The sequence below is a fragment of the Nicotiana attenuata genome, chromosome 5, assembly GCF_001879085.1.
Source record: "Nicotiana attenuata strain UT chromosome 5, NIATTr2, whole genome shotgun sequence".
Classification (NCBI taxonomy): domain Eukaryota; kingdom Viridiplantae; phylum Streptophyta; class Magnoliopsida; order Solanales; family Solanaceae; genus Nicotiana; species Nicotiana attenuata.
The window spans coordinates 52,186,144-52,207,808 of NC_031993.1; the positions used below are offsets into that span (position 1 = coordinate 52,186,144).

Genomic DNA, 21,665 nt, shown 5'->3' on the forward strand with positions numbered 1-21,665 from the left:
CATCACTAGGAATGATCCGATATGGTATAAAATAGGATGACACATACGAATACGTAGACCCAGGGTCAAATAGCACTGAAGCATTTCTATCACAAACTAGAATGGTACCTGTAATGACTGCATCTGAAGATTCAGCCTCTGGCCTGGCTGGGAGAGCATAACATCAGGGCTGGGCCCCACCTCCCTGAACCATATCTCTGGGACGATCGGCTGCTGGCTGGCCTCTACCTCTGGCGGTCTGAGCTCCACCTCTATGACCTCTACCTCCACCTCTAACACCCCTGCCACCGCCTCTAGCTGGCTGGGCAGGCTGTGGAACCTCTGGTGCCTGAATCCTAGTACGAGAACCCTGATGCTGGAAGCTGCCATAAACTCGAGGGCAATATCTGGCAATGTGCCTCGTGTCGCCACAAGCGTGGCAAGACCTCGGCTGCTGCGGCCGAGCACCCCTCAACCTCGGGCAAATCCTCCTGTTGTGACCATACTCACCACACTCATAACATCTACACGAACGCTGCAGCTGAGGGAACTGAGGCTGACCCTGTCGACCTGAATGACCACCTGAAGTACCATGAGTGACATGGGGAGCTGACTGAAAGGGCCTGGGAGGATGGCCTCTACCATAAGTACCTCTACCTCCAGACGAGGTGCCACTGAATCTGCCTGCATGACGGGGCCTCTTATCCGACCTATGACCGCCCCCTATGGCAGGACCACCTCAACTCTATGGCACACGTTAGCCGCCTCCTCAAAAGTGATCTCACTCCCGGCCTAAGCCACTGTACCCGGCTGATCTGCCACCGCTGGCTGAATTCCCGGAAGCAAACCCGCTCGAATGACACTCTTCACGAAGCCTACCAATCGGACTAGAGCATCCTGAAGAACTGGGATGGCAATGAACCCCTCTGGGACCTGAGCTGGGCCCACGGGGACTGCTGGGGCTGGAACCTCCTCCTCCAAATCAACCTGAGGCTCCGCCACTGGAGCTGCTGCTGGGGACTCGGACTGCTGAGCGGTAGATGAAGAAGCGCGTGTTCTCGCCATCTGCGGAAGAACAGAGTAGAAATTCAATCGGTACTTGAGAAATAGAACCGCACGACAAGAAAGAACAAATGTGAAACTTTCCTAACTCTGTAGCCTCTGGGGGATAAATACAGACGTCTCTGTACTGATCCCTCAGACTCTACCGAGTTTGTCCGTGAGTTGTGAGACCTATGTAACCTAGTGCTCTGATTCCAACTTGTCACGACCCGGATTTCCCACCCTCGGGAGTCGTGATGGCGCCTACTAATAGGAGCTAGGCAAGCCAAATTAATTTACTTTCTTTTGCAACAATTGTCGACCATTTAATAAAATCAAACATAATGATATAAAACGAAAGTCTCAGCATATATAATTAACTGAAAGAAATGCGGAAGTTGAACAGAATCCTCTACCCAAGAACTGGAGTCACAAACTCACGAACGTCTATAGAATACTACACACAAAGTCTGAATAAAACGCAATATTGTTTGTTCCGGTACAAAGGATAACAAACTAAAATAAAGATAGAAGAGACTCCGGGCCATGCGGGCGTGAGCAAGGCTACCTCGAAATCTCTGGACTGAAAGCTCGCTTCCAGAATGCTACTGCTACTCAAATGCTGCTCCAACACCTGGATCTGTGCAAAAGATGCACAGAGTGTAGCATCAGAACAACCGACCCCATGTGCTGGTAAGTGCCTGGCCTAACCCCGGCGAAATAGTGACGAGGCTAGACCAGACTACCAGATAAACCTGTGCAGATATATATACAAGTACAACAAAATAATAGCAGAAAGTAAACAATTAAAACTGGGAGGGGGAACATGCTTATGGGGTAGCAGATAAAATAGAATATCAGGAATAACAAAAGAAACTACATCTGATTACTACTAACACAGAATAAGGGAAAACAAACCACTTTCACTTGTTTCAATTTCCTCTCGTTGCAGGCGTGCAACTCGATCCCATTTCTCGTAATGTCACGTGGTAGGCGTACCACTCGATCCCATTTCATAATATCACGTGGTAGGCGTACCACTCGATCCCATTTCATAATATCACGTGGTAGGCGTACCACTCGATCCCATTTCATAATAACACGTGGTAGGCGTACCACTCGCTCCCATTTTATAATATCACGTGGTAGGCGTAACACTCGATCCCATTTCATAATATCACGTGGTAGGCGTACCACTCGATCCCATTTCATAATATCACATGGTAGGCGTACCACTCGATCCCATTTCATAATATCTCGTGGTCGGCGTGCCACACGATCCCATTTCTTTCAACACAATACACAAAATAATCCCGGCAAGGGAGAAAGATGTTATAATAAACTATCCCGGCAAGGGAACAAGATAATATAATAAACTATCCCGGCAAGGGAGATCCAGCTATAACCAAACTCATTCAATTTCTACTTAACACAATTAAATCAATACTCAGTCTCAACAATTACTGGCTCAGTGTTAAAGATTTCCAACCAAGTCCTCATAAACAACGATTAAGAATTCGATAATTTAGCAATTCACGACTCACGGTCATGCTCGACACCAGTGTATAGATACTCGTCACCATGTCTATACACCGTACTCGACAAATAGCAATTAGCAAATAAGACTCTACTCTTATTTCCTCAAGCCAAAGTTAGACCAAACACTTACCTCGAATGCTCCAAACTCAACTCAAGCCTCTAGTACAGCTTTACCCCTCGAATTCGGCTCCAACTCAATCAAATCTATGAAACAATGACTTTATAATATCAATAATAGCTAAACAAATCAAACCCAATGCCTAAATATAGATTTCCAACCTTTCTTCCAAAAATTCCAAAATCGACCCCGGGCCCGCTTGGTCGAAACACGAGGTTCGGACCAAATTCATATCACCCATTCCCCCACGAGCCCGGATATACAATTTGTTTTCAAATTTGACCCCAAAACGAGGTCTAAATCGAAGAAAAATAAAAAAGCCCTAACTCTACCCATTTCCCCCAATTTCAACCCTAGATTACATGTTTTAGGCCTAGGATTTCAATGGATGATGATAGAAAATGAAAAAAACGAGTTAGATAATACTTACCCAAGAATATTTGGTGAAGAATCGCTCTACAAGTCGCCTAGGGGCTGTGGAGAAGAAGAGCTCGTGTGAAATTTGGAATAATCCCGTCACTGTTTTTTTTTTAGGGTTTTAAAAATAACTGGGCAAAAATGCCCTTCGCGTCCGCGGGAAGGGGGCCGCGTTCGCGAAGGGTAGATGGGCCAAGGCAGCACGAACGCGAGATGCTAGTCGCGAACGCGTAGAAGAATGGCCTGGGGTGCTAGACTTTGGTCTATGCGAACGCGAGATGGGGTACGCGAACGCGATGAAGAAGAGGCTGTTACTACGCGAACGCGAGGACTAGTTCGCGAACGCGATGAAGGAATTACTGGGGGTCCTGAGTTGGCTTACGCGATCGCATAAGGGGGAACGCGTACGCGATGAAGGGAAGGCTAAGGGTATGCGAACGCGAGCTGAAAGCCGCGATCGCGAAGAAGGAAAGCACTGTGTAAAAATTGCAGAAAATCTGCTACTTTTCCCAAGTTCAAAACACCCCGAACCACCTCCGAATCACTCCCGAGCCCTCGGGGCTCCTAACCAAACACACACACTAACTCAACAACATCCTACGAACTTAACCGTGCGATCAAATCGCCAAAATAACATAAAAAACGAGGAATCAAACCTCAAAATCATCACTTTTTCATCAAACTTCATAAACTTTCATTTTTAGATATTTAGGTCCGAAACACGTCAAATGACGTCCGATTTCAACCAAATTTCACGAGAAGCGCTTAAACCACATATAGGACCTGTACAGGGCACCGGAACCAAAATACGGGCCCGATACCAACACTTTCTAATCCATTTTCATTTCAAATTTCCATATAAATTTCAGAAAAATAATTTCTCTAAAAAAATTCATTTCTCGGGCTCGGGACCTCGAATTTCGATTCCGAGCATACGCCCGAGTCCCATATATTTCTACGGACCCTCCGGGACCGTCCAATTACGGGTCCGGGTCCGTTTACCCAAAATGTTGACCAAAGTCAACTTTAATCATATTAATATCAAAATTCATGATTTTTTACACAGAATTCATATTTAAGCTTTCCGGCTACGCGCTCGGACTGCGCACGCAAATCGAGGCAACTAAAAGTGAGGTTTTCAAGGCCTCGAAAGCGCGGAAAAGAGAGAAAACAGGTGATAACCCTTTGGGTCGTCACAACCGTTCATCCTCGAACGAACAAAAGAAAGAAGTACCTGAGTCGGGAAAGAGGTGAGGATAACGGCTCCGCATATCAGACTCGGACTCCCAGGTCGATGCCTCAGGAGGCTGACCTCTCCACTGGACACGCACTGAAGGAAAACTCTTCGACCTCAATTGTTGAATCTGCCGGTCTAAAATAGCTACCGGCTCCTCTTCATAAGACAGATCCTTGTCCAATTGGACTATGCTGAAATCTAACACGTGAGTTGGATGGCCGTGATACCTCCGAAGCATGGACACATGAAACACTGGATGCACGGCTGACAAGCTAGGCGGAAAGGCAAGTCTATAAGCCACCTCTCCGACTCGATCAAGGACCTCAAAGGGGCCAATGAACCTAGGGCTAAGCTTGCCCTTTTTCCCAAATCTCATCACGCCCTTCATAGGCGACACTCGGAGTAAGGCCCGCTCGCCAAACATGAAAGCTACATCCCGGACCTTACGATCTGCATAATTCTTTTGCCGCGACTGAGCCGAACGAGGCCTGTCCTGAATGATCTTGACCTTATCTAAGGCCTCTTGAACTAAATCTGTACCCAATAACCGAGCCTCTCCCGGCTCAAACCATCCCACTAGAGACCGACATCGCCTACCATACAACGCCTCATATGGAGCTATCTGAATGCTGGACTGGTAGCTATTGTTGTAGGCGAACTCTGCTAAAGGCAAAAACTTATCCCACGAACCTCCAAAGTCGATAACACAAGCCCGGAGCATATCCTCCAAAATCTGAATAGTCCGCTCGGACTGACCGTCCATCTGAGGATGGAACGCTGTGCTCAACTCAACCTGTGTGCCCAACTCTCGCTGAACTGCACCCCAGAAACGCGAGTTAAACTGCGTACCCCGGTCCGAAATGATAGATACCGGCACACCATGAAGGCGAACAATCTCCCGGATATAAATCTCAGCTAACCTCTCGGATGAATAGGAGACTGCCACAGGAATGAAATGTGCTGACTTGGTCAGCCTATCAACAATAACCCATATCCCATCGAACTTCTTCCGAGTCAACGGAAGCCCAGTAACAAAATCCATAGTAACCATCTCCCACTTCCACTCGGGAAGCTCAATCCTCTAAAACAGTCCGCCAGGCCTCTGATGCTCATACTTAACCTGCTGACAGTTCAAACATCGAGCAACATATGCAACAATATCCTTCTTCATCCTATGCCACCAATAATGCTGCCTCAGATCCTGATACAACTTCGCGGCGCCCGGGTGAATAGAATACCGAGAACTATGGGCCTCCGCTAAGATCAACACTCGAATCCCATCAACATTGGGCACACAAACTCGCCCATGCAGTCTCAAGACACCCTCATCACCTAAGGTCACCTTCTTGGCACCTCCACGCTGCACCGTGTCTCTCAGGACACACAAATGGGGGTCATCAAACTGTCGATCACGGATACGCTCCAATAATGAAGAACGAGCGACCGTGCAAGCTAACACTCTACTAGGCTCAAAAATATCCATCCTCACAAATCGATTGGCCAAGGCCTGAATATCCAAAGCAAGTGGTTTTTGGCCGACCGGAATATAAGCAAGACTACCCATGCTGGCGGACTTCCTACTCAATGCATCGGCCACCACATTTGCACTCCCCGGGTGATACAAAATGGTAACATCATAATCTTTCAGCAACTCCAACCACATCCTCTGCCTCAAATTCAACTTCTTTTGCTTGAACAAGTACTGAAGACTCTTGTGATCAGTGTACACCTCACACGTCACACCATAACGATAATGCCTCCAAATCTTCAAAGCATGAACAATGGATGCCAACTCTAGATCATGAACCGGATAATTCTTCTCGTGGATCTTCAGCTGCCTCGAAGCATAGGCTATGACTCTGCCATCCTGCATCAATACTGCACCAAGCCCAATACGGGAAGCATCACAATAGACTGTATAAGGCCCAGAACCTGTGGGCAAAACCAATACCGGTGCCGTAGTTAGAGCTATCTTGAGCTTCTGAAAGCTCGCCTCACACTCATCCGACCATCTGAACTGGGCACCCTTCTGGGTCAACCTGGTCATCGGGGCTGCAATAGATGAAAACCCCTCCACAAACCGACGATACTAGCCTGCTAACCCCAAGAAACTCCGAATCTCTGTAGCTGATGCTGGTCGAGGCCAGTTCTTGACTGCCTCTATCTTCTTCGGGTCCACCTGAATACCCTCTGTTGATACAACGTGACCCAGAAATGCTACTGAACTCAGCCAGAACTCACACTTGGAGAACTTGGCATATAACTGACTATCCCTTAGAGTTTGAAGAACCACCCTAAGGTGCTGCTCGTGCTCCTCCTGGATGCGGGAGTACACCAAAATATCATCAATAAAGACTATCACGAACATGTCCAAATATGGCCTGAACACTCGGTTCATCAACTCCATAAATGCTGCTGGGGCATTGGTTAACCAAATGACATGACCAGGAACTCATAATGCCCATACCGAGTGGGGAATGCTGTCTTAGGGACATCAGATGCCCTAATCCTTAGCTGATGGTAGCCAGATCTCAAGTCTACCTTTGAAAACACCTTTGCACCCTGAAGCTGGTCAAACAAATCGTCAATCCTCGGCAATGGATACTTATTCTTGATCGTCACTTTGTTCAATTGTCGGTAATCAATGCACATCCTCATCGATCCATCCTTTTTCTTCACAAATAACACCGGCGCACCCTAAGGAGAAACACTAGGCCTGATAAAACCCTTCTCTAGCAAATCTTGCAACTGGTCCTTTAACTCCTTCAACTCTAGCGGGACCATGCGATACGGCGGAATAGAAATGGGTTGCGTGCCTGGGGCCAGATCAATACAGAAATCAATATCCCTGTCGGGCGGCATACCCGGCAGGTCTGAAGGGAAAACCTCGGGGAACTCCCGAACAATAGGAACAGAGTCAATAAAAGGAACCTCTGTGCTGGAATCGCGAACATACGCTAGATAAGCTAAACACCCCTTCTCGACCATGCGTCGAGCCTTCACATATGAAATAACACTGCGGGTGGCATGACCTGGGGTCCCTCTCCACTCCAATCGGGGCAAATCTGGCAAAGCCAAGGTCACGGTCTTGGCGTGACAATTCAAGATAGCATGATACGGGGACAACCAATCCATCCCTAATATAACGTCGAAATCCACCATGTCTAAGAGCAATAGATCAACACGGGTCTCAAGACCCTCAAACACTACCACACAGGAACGATGAACTCGGTCGACCACTATAGAATCACCCAGCGGTGTAGATACATAAATAGGGATACCCAAAGCATCACTAGGCATAGCCAGGTAGGGTGCAAAATAAGACGATACATATGAATACGTAGACCCAGGGTCAAATAGCACTGAGGCATCCCTATCACAGACCAGAATAGTACCTGTAATAACAACATCTGAAGACTCAGCCTTTGGCCTGGCTGGCAAAGCATAACACCGGGGCTGGGGCCCACCTCCATGAACCATGTCTCTGGGACGATCTGCTACTGGCTGACCCCTACCTTTGCCGGTCCGAGCTCCACCTCTACGGTCTCTACCTCCACCTCTATGATCCCTACCCCCGCCTCTAGCTGGGTGGGCAAGCTGTGGATCACCTGGTGCCTGAATCATGGGGCGAGGACCCTGCTGCTGAGAGCTACCCGAGGTTCGAGGGCAAAATCTGACAATGTGACTCGGGTCACCACAACCATAACAAGCCCTCGGCTGTTGAGACTGCTGGCCCTATCGACCTGAATGACCTACCCGGAAACTCTGAAGTGGCGGTGCACTGATGGGTTGCTGATCAGAATAATGATGCTGAGAACCACCACCGCCTGGAGTACCATGAGAAACCTGGAGTGCTGACTGAAAGGGTCTCGGTGAATGGCCTCTACCATAAGAATCCCTACCTCCAGACGAGGTACCACTGAACCTACCAGAATGACGAGGCCTTTTATCCGACACCTGACCACCTCCTCGTGCAAGAGCCATCTCCACTCTACGGGCCGCATTGGCCGCCTCCTGAAAGAAATCTCACTCCCGGCTCCCATAGCCATCTGGAGACGGATCGGCTGAATCAACCTATCAATAAACCTCCGCACCCTCTCTCTCTCGGTCGGGAGTATAACAATAGCATGGCGTGCTAGATCAATGAACCGAATCTCATACTGGGTGACTGTCATGGAGCCCTGCTGGAGGCGCTCGAACTGCCTGCGAAGAGCCTCTCGCTGAGTAACTGGGAGAAACTTCTCCAAAAACAACTCTGCAGACTGATCCCATGTCAATGATGGCGACCCTGCTGGTCTGGATAAACAATAGTCCCTCCACCAAGTCTTGGCGGATCCTGCAAGCCGAAAGGTCGCGAAGTCGACCCCATTGGTCTCCACAATACCCATAGTCCGAAGGATCTCGTGGCAGCTAAATAAGAAGTCCTGTGGATCCTCTGAAGAAGTACCTCTGAATGTGGTGGTGAAGAGCTTGGAGAACCTATCAAGCCTCCACAAAGCATCTGAGGACATAGCCACTCCATCGCCGGTCTGAGTCATAATACCCGGCTGAACTGCCACAACTGGCTGAACCACTGGAACCTATGCCTGGGGGGCTACCTGCTCCGGAGTACGCGTAGCAGGAGTCTGAACTCCTCCTCCAGCCTGAGAAGTGGCTGGTGCTACTGGAAGCAAACCCGCTCTAGTGACGCTCTCCACAAAGCCTACCAATCTGACTAGAGCGTCCTGAAGAATTGGGGTGTCTATGAACCCCTCTGGGACCTGAGCTGGGCCCACCGGAGCTGCTGGGGCTGGAACCTCCTCATCATAATCAACATGAGGCTCCACCTCTGGGACTGCTGCCCGGGGATGAGCTCTGCCCCTGCATCGGCCTCTGGCACGGCCTCGGCCTTTGCCCCTCGTAGGAGCTGCTGCTGGGGGCTCGGGCTGCTGCGCGGTAGAAGAGGAAGCACGTGTTCTCGCCATCTGCGAAAGAACAGAGTAGAAAGACAATCAGTATTTGAGAAACAGAATCACACGACAGGAAAGAACAAAAGTGAAACTTTTCCTAACTCCGTAGCCTCTAGGGGATAAATACAGACGTCTCCGTACCGATCCCTTAGACTCTACCAAGCTTGTCCGTGAGTAGCGAGACCTATGTAACCTAGAGCTCTGATACCAACTTGTCACGACCCGAATTTTCCACCATCGGGAGTCGTGATGGCGCCTACTATCGGAGCTAGGCAAGCCAAGCCTTTTAAACATTCCCTGATTTCACCTCAACAAGAACAATATAAATATAATGAGTCATTTAAATTAAAGCGGAAGTCTCTAAAACACAGATAACTGAAAAACCCAAAATGTGGAAGTTTAACATTTCTCTACCCAAGACTGGTGTCGCTATCTCACGAACTACTAAAGAGTGCTACAAACAAGTCTGAATAGAATTACATAAGTGTCTGTCTTGGTACAATGAAAACAAATTGAAAACATAGAAAGGGACTCCAGCCTGCGAACGCCAACTAGGCTACCTCGTAAGTCCCTGGACTGAAGTCAGCTCTCGATCAATATCCTACTGCTGTGGTCCAAAAGCTGCTCCGGTACCGTGATCTGTGCAAAAGAGCACAGAAGTGTAGCATCAGCACAACCGACCCCATGTGCTGGTAAGTGCCTGGCCTAACCCCGGCGAAGTAGTGACGAGGCTAGACAGGACTACCAAATCAACCTGTGCAGTTCAATGTATATATATGCAATACAAGGAAAGAATACAAAAATTAAACAGTTAAGAGGGAGGGGAGCATACTATGGGGGAAAGCACAGTCCGGATATAAAATCAGCAATTTAAGTAAGAAACAGGGCAATAACAATTATTAATGAGAGCAGGAAAAAAATCAACAGTTGCACGTCATCAACCTTCGTGCTTTTACTCTCATTCTCACCAAAAGCAATCAAATAAAGTGCACGGCATCACCCTTCGTGCTTTCCCTCACATAACTCTCATATCATGGCACGGAATGATCCTTCGTGCAATTATAATCAAATCAGAGCATGGAATGTCCCTTCGTGCATAAATAATCAAAACATGGCACGGAATGACCCTTCGTGCAAATATAATCAAAACATGGCACGGAATGACCCTTCCTGCAAATATAATCAAAGCATGGCACGGAATGACCCTTCGTGCAAATATAATCAAAGCATGGCACGGAATGACCCTTCGCGCATTATCACTCTTCCTCACCCAAACAGTAATCACAACCAAACGGGGCGAGGGGATAAACAAATAATAAGAAATGTCCCGGCAAGGGAATTACACAATTATCAGCTAAATCCCGGCAAGGGAGCAACAACAATACTCTCACATCCCGGCAAGGGAGATAATCAATGCACTCAAACCATCCCGGCAAGGGATTAATCATATCACTTTCAGTTTCTTTCATTTCTTACTCAATAGCCTTTTTATCATTCGAGCCAATGCTCCAAAGAATTCACAATTCATAATTAGTCCTCATACTCTTCACATTGCATAGAATTCATCAATTAACATGGAAGAGTCATAACAATATCAGGTAAGTACATACAAGGACCCACGGTCATGCTAGACACCGGTGTATAGATACTCGTCACCATGCCTATACACCGTACTCGATCATTTAGCAATTAGCAAATAATAACACTCTAATCCTATTCCTTCAAGCCAAAGTTAGATCAAACACTTACCTCAAATGCTCCAAAAGCAACTCAAGCCTCTAGTATAGCTATACCGCTCGAATTCGGCTCCAACTCAGTCAAATCTATGAAATAATGACTTTACAATATTAATAATAGCTAAACAAACTAAACCCAATGCCCAAATAAGAATTTCTAAGCTTTTTACCCAAAATTCCAAAAATCGACCCCGGGCCCGCTTGGTCAAAACCCGAGGTTCGAACCAATTCCATGTCACCCATTCCCCCACGAGCCCGGATATACAATTTGTTTTCAAATTCGACCCCAAAACGAGGTCTAAATCAAAGAAAATTGAAAAGCCCTAATTCTACCCTTTTCCCCCAATTTACACCTTAAGTTACATGATTTAGGTCTAGGAATTTGATAAATGATGATAGAAAATGAAGAAAACGAGTTAGAAAATACTTACCCAAGAAGCTTTGGTGAAGAATCGCTCTAAAAGTCACCTAGGGGCTGTGGAGAAGAAGAGCTCGTGTGAAATTTGGGAATAATCCCGTAACTATTCTATTTTTAGACTTTAAAAATCGCTGGGCAAAAATGCCCTTCGCGTTCGCGGGAAAGGGGCCGCGTTCGCGAAGGGTTAATTCAACTGATCATCGCGTTCGCGATGAGGAGGCTGCGAACGCGAAGAGAAACACTGGGAGGGGGGTCCAAGGAAATGCTCTACGCGAACGCGTGGAGTGACTCGCGAACGCGGTGAGGGAGGAATTGAAGCTACGCGAACGCGGGAATCAGTCCGCGAACGCGAAGAAGGGGACTTGGCCAGCATCGCGATCGCGTAAGGGCGGTCGCGAACGCGAAGAACAAATCTGGCCTGCAATAGCTGAAGAAAACCTGCTATATTTCTAAGTGCAAAACCACCCCGAACCACCTCCGGATCACTCCCGAGCCCTCGGGGCTCCTAACCCATCACACACGCTAACCCAACAACATCCTACGAACTTAACCGAGCGATCAAATCGCTAAAATAACATCATAAACGAGGAATCAAACCTCAAAATCATCATTTTTCATTCCAACTTCATAAACTTCAAATTTTAGATATTTAGGTCCGAAACACGTCAAATGACGTCCGATTTCGACCAAACTTTACAGAAAGCGCTTAACACATATTTAAGACTTGTTCCGGGCGTCGGAACCAAAATACGAGCCCAATACCATAGTCTTTTAATAAATTTTCATTTCCATTTTCCTTTATAATTCCAGAAAAATTCTTTTCCTCGGGTTCTAGACCTCGGATTTCGACTCCGGGCACATGCCTGAGTCCCATATTTTTCTACGGACCCTCCGGGACCGTCAAATCACGGGTCCGGGTCTGTTTACCAAAATTGTTGACCGAAGTCAACTTTAATCATTTTAAAACTACATTTTGAAATTTTTTACAGAATTTAACATATAATCTTTCCGGCTACGCGCTCGGACTGCGCAGCAAATTGAGGCAAGTGAAAATGAGGTTTTCAAGGCCTCGGAAGCACGGAATGATAGAGAAAACAGGTGATGACCCTTTGGGTCGTCACATAGGGGGCTGACCAGCCAGAATTAATGGCTGGCCGCCGGCCGGCGAAGCCATAAGGCTGTTTCTCTCTCTAGATCACCTAAATCGCCTATTTGTATTCAGTTGTATTCGCATGTATATTTCAGCTGTATTCACATGTATTCAACAGCATTCATTTATATATTTTAGATGTATTAAAAAGTTATGCGTATTCTCTTGTATTCAGTTTTAATCAGTTGTATTTAACTATTTTATTCAGCAGTAGTTAGTTGTATTCAAGTGTTTTATACAACTGTATTCAGTTGTAGTTAGTTATATTCAACTATTTTATTCAGCAGAAGTTAGTTGTATTTTGTTGCATTCAAGAGTTTTATTCAGCTATAATTAGTTGTATTTTGTTGTATTCAAGTGTTTTATTCAGATGAATTAAGTTGTATTTTGTTGTATTCAACTGTATACAGTTCTACTCAAATGTATTATTCATATGTATTTCTCTTTATTCAACTATAATCTTTATTATGTATCTTTCAAATACAGATTAATGAGGGATCGTTTTAGTTTCGTTGAGTTAAATTAGGAGAATATCATGTGATTTGATTTCCTTCCGTTTTTAACCAGTTTAACCTTCCAGATTTTGCGCAGATGCGTTACTGTATTTAACGTTAATGCCGCTTGAATACAGCTAAATACATGTCAAACTTAGCTGGAATTCCACTTTTTACGCCTATTTTTTTGGTTGTATTAATGAATACAACAGCTTAAATACATGAAATACATTGCATAAAAACATAAAAGGTATCTATAACACGTAATATAGCAAAGAGTATCTATAAATGGCTAATTAGACCTAAAAGATGGTGCTTTATGAAAAATTCTCAAGTTTTATTCAGATTGCATATTTGATTGCTTACATAAAAATTAATAATGGTATATGAATGTTTGTTAATTTCTTTATGTTCTGATAAGTAGAGAGTAAGAATAGTTGCCACACTGACCTTGTTCCTTAACAACGCAAATGCTTTTGTTTCCATGATAAAAATTATTCGATTTTTTAAATTACTGAAAAGGATAGCTAAATTAGGGGATTAGTGAAAGAAAAAAGCTCGTAGAGATAATTTTGCTGGTAAGCATTTAAAATTTTCAATCTTTATTTGGATTCTAATTTATAAGAAATTTGGACTAGATTTTAAATTCAAAACATGATAGTTCAAATAAATTCTATGGGTTAATATAATTGAATTAGATATTTGAATCCAGTTAATTAAATAGAAATTGGCACAAATGTACATGTTTTTTGCATCCATTTGCACCCACTTAGCCAACAAATATATTTCACCACTATTGCCAAAAGAAACTTAGCAACCGGTATTCAAATTTCTCAAGCAATCTCACTTCTCCTTCGCTCAATTCCTCCTCCTTTTGATCTTTCTCTAGCTCTCTCACAGACTTTTTACACACATCTCCCATGGCTTCCACAATTTTTCTCCGAATTTCCTTTCCGCTTACATCACACTCTTTCTTTATATAGTGCTAGTGAAATATGACAATATAAAGTGAGTACTTTCTTCTTCTTTAGTTGTTGATAGTAAATGATAATCATGCAATTTAGCTAATATTTACACTCTAATTTGGCCGGACTTTATCAATGTCTGATTGTAAAAGATAACAAAATACTCTAATTAAGAATTTTATGCTTTGCAGGAGCCATTCCGAGCTAGGAGGAAGCAAAAAGAGTATTTTGGAGTCAATATGGAGCATGGAAGGCCAATCGGAGGATAACCCGATCGAAAAGGAGAAGAAAGAGCAAGGACCGAATCCGCGGTCAGGTCCGCGGCCGCGGACAGAAATTATGTCAAATCCGCGGTCCAATCCGCGACCGCGGACGGGTTGACGTGAGCCAAAAGTCCAAGGTTAATTGTGTAATTTTCAGGACGACTCTCCTTGACCTATAAGAAGCCCAGCTCGCCCAAAAAGAGGATATGGAGGTTTTTGATGAGATTTTGAAGGCAAGAACAGGCAAGAAGCAAGGCGAAAAATTCGGCATAGAGTTTTTACCTTTCTTCTTCTTGTTTTTATCATTGATGATGAATTATATCTTTATGATTGTGCAAACGATTATGCGTAGCTAAACTATATTGTGATTGCTGTTGATTGTTGTTGATTGAAGGACCCTCAATCGGCTGTGCCTATTGAGTATGCATTACTCGGAAGAGAGTGCATATTTAGGTAGTTGTTGAACAACACCATTCCTAACGTATATGAGGGATCAATACGAAGGGTTTAAAGGTGGGATTAGGATAACGAAACCTTGGGTGCGATCTAAGTGAGCTGTTACTAAGGCCAGCTAACGTAATTCGGGAGAATATATCTAGTATATTGTTGTAATTACTCGAGAGAGAGTTACGACAGTCAGAGTGATCATTATCGATAGAGAAGACTTAGGCAAATTTATAGCAAACATAGCTGAAAGGATTCTGACAAGAGGGGAAATCAGAACCTTAGACCATTCTCATTCTTGCTTACAAACAGTTTATAACTAGTTCTAAATTACTGCATTTTTATTACATAATATTTAGTTAATAAACACCCAAGTTGTTACTCAAATATCTCTGAAGATTGAATGCGTGAATTTTTGTGAGTCCAATAGCTGTGATTGATAGGTTAATTCCCTGTGGGATTCGACTCTGGACTTGTTAACCGGAATATACTTGCAGCGACCGCTTTGTCCTTTTTATAAGGCATAGCTGGGCGTGATCAAATTTTGATGTCGTTGCTGGGGAATTAACGGTGTTATTGATTGCAGTTTAAAAGAAGTGCAAAAATTCTTACTGTAGTCAATTTTCTTCAATTTAAACTAACCATTGAAATTCTAATGTTTGTAGTCGTGATTGTTACAGGCGCATGCCTAGATACTCCTCAAGAACTGGTGAATTGCTCGAAGCATTATCAGATCCTGAGAAAGTGTTCAAGGCATTGAATCGTGCAAACAGGAAAGGCAAACAACAACAGAACTCAACCGAACAAATTGAACCATAAATGGAAGACGATCATCCAAACAAAAGAGACAACGTGAATGACCCATACGATCAGGGTGTGGCACCTCTTGTGCCAGAAGCAGCACTATATGATTGGGCACAACTCACCGCTGACAACTTAGCAACTGCCATTGTAGTCCCTCAGATACAAGCAGATTCGTTCCAGATCACAAATAACATGCTACATCTGTTGCAGAACAAGGGACTGTTCTCTGGGTCATATGTTGAAGATCCTCAGCAGCATCTAAAGAATTTCCTATCAATCTGTGCCACGCAGAGGCAACACAACGTGACACCGGAAGCAATACGTTTGTTGTTGTTTCCATTCTCAGTGACAGAAGCAGCTCAGACTTGGCTTAATTCACACCCCATCAACTCCATCACTACTTGGGAGGAATTAGCCAAGCAATATTTGAACAAATTTCATCCACCCAACAAGACTGCTCAGCAAATTGATGAGATATTGAGCTTCAGACAGAAACTAACTGAGACGCTACATGAAACGTAGGAGAGATTCAAGGGTTTGCTGGTTATGTGTCCACATCATGGTATTCCGGAGCAGATGTTAGGGTAGAGATTTTACATGGGTTTGGCAGATAGTTTGAAAGCCAATGTTGATGCTTCAACAGGTGGAGCATTTTTGAGCAAAGCATTTAGAGAGAGCAAGATCCTACTTGACAAGATGGCACAAAACTCAGGATGGACAACAAGAAACGCTCCAATCACTCCTGTGGTTCACTCAGTGGCTCTAGACCCGACTAACTCCATAGATGAAAATATGGCTACTCTACTGACACAAATGAGCATCCTCACCAAAAAGGTTGAACAATCAGGCCAAAAGCAGCAGGTACACATAGTTGATGCAACTAGTGGGGGTATATGTACATCATGCATTAATCAACCATATGTCTGCTCGTGGAGTGTTGAAGGTGATAATCAACAATATCATAAGAACATGAATTATGTGGCCAACAATGGGGGACCGAGACCAGGTGGTCAAAATTGGGGTTAGCAGAATCAACAATATAGACCAACTCAGCAGCAATACAATATCAACAATAACCATGGGGCTATGCAACCACATGGGCAAATAGTTCCTTGCCAAAGGCAATAAGGGTACAACCAGCAAAATCAGCAGCAGGCTTATCAACAACCTCCACAACAACAGATTTTGAGACATGAAGATGGGTTTGCCAAACTTGAAGGAATGATGCAACAAGTGATTGGGTCCACTGGAAAACTAGCTGACAGAGTAGACTCACATGAGTCAGCGATAAAGAATATCGAGATCCAATTAGGACAGATTTCCATGGCCCTAAATAATCGTCCTCATGGGACGTTACCTGCAGACACCCAAATCAATCCAAAGAGCAGGGCCCGAAGCAGCTGATGGCAGTGAGTCTCCGAAATGGTAGAGACTTAGATTTAGAGCAAGAAATTGCTCATGAAAGCAGACCGATAGAGACACTGGTGCCAGTACCTGTTGAGCTAGACAATTCAGCAGGGTTAATTGAGGTGACGGTACAACATGCGCAAGAGAACACCAACAAAGAAAAAGAGGTTGTGAAAGAGACAGAGGTTGCACCGGAGCCGACAATAGAAGCAGAGACTGAACAAGAGAAAAATCAAACTACAGGGAAGAAGCGACCACCAGCACCATTCCCACAGAGATTGACCAAATATCAGAAAGATGAGCAGTTCAAAAAATTATTGGAGATGTTGAAGCAAATTTAGGTAAACATCCCGCTGGTTGATGCATTAAAGGAGATGCATGGTTATGCGAAGATGATGAAGGACTTAATGTCCCGCAAGTTCGACTTTCAAGACTTGGCCACGGTTACACTGACTCAAACCTATAGTGCTGTTGTAACGAGACCCATAGCTGAGAAACTATCTGACCCTGGGAGTTTCACAATCCCTTGCACAATAGGCCACTTTGCATTTGCTAAGGCACTGTGTGATCTGGGAGCAAGCATAAACCTTATGCCCCTGGCTATCTACAAAAGGATAGGCATTGGAAGAGCTAGACCCACGTCTATGTTACTACAGCTGGCTGATCGAACAGTGAAGAGGCCCTCTGGGATTCTAGATGATGTATTGGTACAGGTTGGGAAGTTTGTGTTCCCAGCAGATTTTGTCATCCTTGACTGTCGGCTTGACGAGGAAATTCCCATAATTTTGGGAAGGCCATTCTTGGCCACTGGGAGAGCCTTAATTGATTGTGAAACTGGAGAGCTCAAGATGAGATTAAATGATAAAAAGATAACATTCAACGTGCAGAAATCTATGCGGAGACCAAGTGAATTTGCTAATTGCTCTCTAATAGATGCGGTGGATGTAGTCTTGGAGGAGGAAGATGAAGCTTTGAACATTAAAAACCCTCTAGCAGCTTGTCTCATGAACTTAGACGAAGCTAATGGTGAAGACTTGGCAGAGTGGGCACTTGCTCTTGAAGGCTAAGGTTTTTGGAAAAAGGAGCTTGAATTTGAGCCTTTGCACTTAGAGGAAAGAAAAACTCCTCCAGCTAAGCCGTCAATAGAAGAGCCACCAAAGTTTGAACTGAAGCCATTGCCATCCCATCTCAGGTATGCATTCTTAGGACCTGACTCAACTCTACCTGTTATTATCTCAGCTAGTTTGTTAGATGTGCAGGCAGAACAACTTTTGCAGGTACTAATTGAGTGCAAGACTATAATTGGGTAGACCATTGCAGGCATTAAGGGGATCAGCCCGGCCTTCTGTATGCATAAGATTCTGCTGGAAGATGGGCACAAACCTTCCAAAGAACATCAAAGAAGGCTGAACCCCAACATGAAAGAAGTGGTGAAAAAGGAAGTGATTAAATGGTTAGATGTGGGAATCATATTACCCATCTCTGACAGCAACTGGGTTAGCCCAGTGCAGTGTGTACCAAAAAAGGAAGGTATGACGGTAGTGAAAAATGAGAAGAACGAGTTGATCTCTACACAAAAAGTCACAGGTTGGCTAATCTGTATGGATTACAGGAAGTTGAACTTGGCTACCAGGAAGGACCATTTCCCACGGCCATTCATTGATCAGATGCTAGATAGATTGGCAGGGAGGTCTCACATTTGCTTTCTGGATGGGTACTCGAGGTATAATCAGATTTCTATTGCCACGGAGGATAGAGAGAAAATGTCATTCACCTGCCCGTATGGAATCTATGTTTTTCAGTGAATGCCGTTTGGCCTATGCAACGCACCCGCCACATTCCAAAGGTGCATGATGGCCATCTTCACAGATATGGTAGAGGAGATAATGGAGGTTTTCATGGATGACTTCTCAGTGGTGGGGAACTCATTCATGATTGCCTTGTGAACTTGAGAAGATTTTTGAAAAGGTGTATCGAGACTAATCTAGTACTCAAATGGGAAAAGTGCCATTTCATGGTACAGGAAGGTATAGTCTTGGGGCACCTAGTGTCAAGTAAAGGTATTGAGGTGGATCGTGCAAAGGTTGATCTGATAGAAAAGCTTCCACCACCCACCTCCGTCAAAGCAATCAGAAGTTTTCTTGGGCACGCCGGTTTCTATAGGAGATTTATAAAGGATTTTCTAAAATTGCTAATCCCTTGTGTAAATTGCTTCAAAAAGATCACCCTTTTGCATTTTCTGATGACTGCAGGGTAGCTTTTGAGGAATTAAAGAAGAGATTGGTAACAACACCTACCATAGTTGCGCCCGATTGCGAGCAACCATTTGAGTTGATGTGTGATGCGAGTGACTATGCTGTGGGAGCAGTTCTTGGGCAGCGAAAAGATAAAATCATGCATCCAATATACTACACAAATAGAACGCTGAGTGGAGCCCAGCTAAATTACACTGTGATCGAGAAAGAGATGTTGGCAGTGGTGTTCGCATTTGACAAGTTCAGGTCATACCTGATAGGCTCGAAGGTAATTGTTTATACTGACCATGCTGCTCTCAGGTACTTAATTGAGAAGAAGGAGTCAAAATCGCGCCTGATTCGATGGCTGCTACTACTACAAGAATTTGATTTGGAGATCCGTGGCCGAAAGGGAACGTAAAAATTAGTAGCTGACCATTTATCCAGGCTGGAAGGAGCTGAAAAGAAGGTTGAGGTAGAAGAAATTCTGGAAACTTTTCCAGATGAACAACTGCTAACCACGAGTCTCGAGAAAGCGCCATGGTATGCAGACATTGCAAACTACCTGGAGAGCAGTATTGTTCCTTATGACCTTTTATCTGCTCAAAAGAAAAAGTTCTTTCATGATTGTCGCCTATATTATTGGGATGAGCCTTATCTGTTCAGGATTTGTGTTGATAACATGATCCGGAGATGTATCCCCAAGATAGACCGGTCTTCTATTTTGCAGGCATGTCACACATCACCATATGGTGGGCACTTCGGGGGAGTAAGGACACCTGCGAAAGTCTTGGAGTCGGGGTTTTACTGGCCAACACTGTTCAAAGATGCACATTTATGGATAAAGGACTGTGACGAATGCCAACGAACCGGGAACATTTCCCGCAGACATGAGGTGCCCATGAACCCAATTCAGGAGGTAGAAGTGTTTGATGTATGGGGGATCAACTTCATGGGGCCTTTCATCAGCTCATATGGCAACAAGTACACACTCGTCGCTGTGGACTACGTGTCCAAATGGGTAGAAGCTGCAGCACTCCCTACAAATGATGCAAAGGGGGTAATTGGTTTTTTGAGAAAGAACATATTCACCCGATTTGGCACCCCAAGGGCAATAATCAGTGACGGAGGCACTCACTTTTGTAATCGAGCCTTTACAAAGTTGTTGGAGAAGTATGATGTACGCCATAAGGTGGCCACCCCATATAATCCACAAACAAGCGGGCAAGTGGAAGTCTCGAATAGAGAAATAAAGAGCGTGCTGACTAAAACTATGAATGCAACTAGAACAGATTGGGCGAGGAAGTTAGATGATGCACTTTGGGCGTATCGAACCTCTTTCAAAACTCCAATTGGCATGTCGCCATAAAAGTTGGTATTTGGGAAGGCGTGTCATTTACCAGTAGAGTTGGAGCATAGAGTTTGGTGGGCGTTGACAGTTGAATCTTGATAGTGAAGCTGCAGGAACAAGTAGAGTAACAGAGTTGCACGAGCTTGATGAGTTTAGATATCATGCTTTTGAGAGCACAAGATTATAAAAGGAGAGAATGAAGATGATACACGATAGGAATATTATTGAGCGAAATTTTAAACCTGGAGATACGTTATTGCTGTACAACTCACATCTGAGGTTGTTTCCGGGCAAATTGAAATCACGATGGTCAGGGCCTTTTTGTGTGGTTGAAATTCACCCCACGGGTGCAGTAGAGATTGCTGCAGTAATGACCCTCGCACGTTTAGAGTCAATGGGCATAGATTAAGCATTATATGGGCATGGGAAGCAAAGGACGTGAATTGACCCATTTGATCGAGCCTCCACAGTTGAGCGTACTTTAAATACGCTTATCTGCGTCGTGCCGTGACTTTAAATTAGGTGCTTCATGGGAGGAAACCCTTTGATTTGTTGTATTCATTGGGGTGACGTAAGTATCTGGAGGTAGGCATAAACACAAAAAAACATGGATGCCTAATTCGCGGTCGCGGATCTGACCGCAGATCAACCGCGGATTTTGCAAATCTTCTGTCCGTGGCCGCGGATCTGACCGCGGATCCGGCCGCGGACCTGGCGACCTTCAGGTATCAAATTTTAATTTTTTTTTTATTTTCTCCCCCCCTCACCCCCCTTTTTAATTAGTTTTTTTCTTTAATTTAAACCACCCCCTTCAACCGCATCCCCCATTTTCTTTTACCCCCCCTTAACCATAAACAACAACACAAAAATAAAACAAAACCCTCCCCCTTCCCCAAATTTTAACACAACTCCTCCCCCTTCTTCACCGAATCCCCTTCTCTTCTCCCTCCTCTCTACTCACCCACTCTTCCATCTCCGGTCATCACAAGATTCTCAAGTAAGTACATGATTGTACTCCTTTTAGTTTCTTTTGTTTTGTTCTTTTTGATTTTTTTCTTTTCTTTTCATTCTTTGTCTCTACTATTGTAGGTGTAAGAAAGTAGAAATCTAGGTACTCTT

General features: G+C 44.6%; 1 protein-coding gene across 1 annotated transcript; it reads left to right on the forward strand.

Annotated features, from left to right (window-relative positions):
* Window positions 17,336-18,028, forward strand: LOC109226222. The gene is made up of 2 exons (XM_019391015.1): window positions 17,336-17,674; window positions 17,849-18,028. The coding sequence occupies exons 1-2, from the start codon at window positions 17,336-17,338 to the stop codon at window positions 18,026-18,028; spliced, it is 519 nt and encodes a 172-aa protein (XP_019246560.1).

Coding starts and splice junctions, on each gene's coding strand:
- LOC109226222 (XM_019391015.1), top strand. CDS start 17,336: ATGCATGGTTATGCGAAGATGATGAAGGACTTAATGTCCCGCAAGTTC. Junction 17,675..17,848: donor TAGATGATGTATTGGTACAG/GTTGGGAAGTTT, acceptor TTCAACGTGCAG/AAATCTATGCGGAGACCAAG.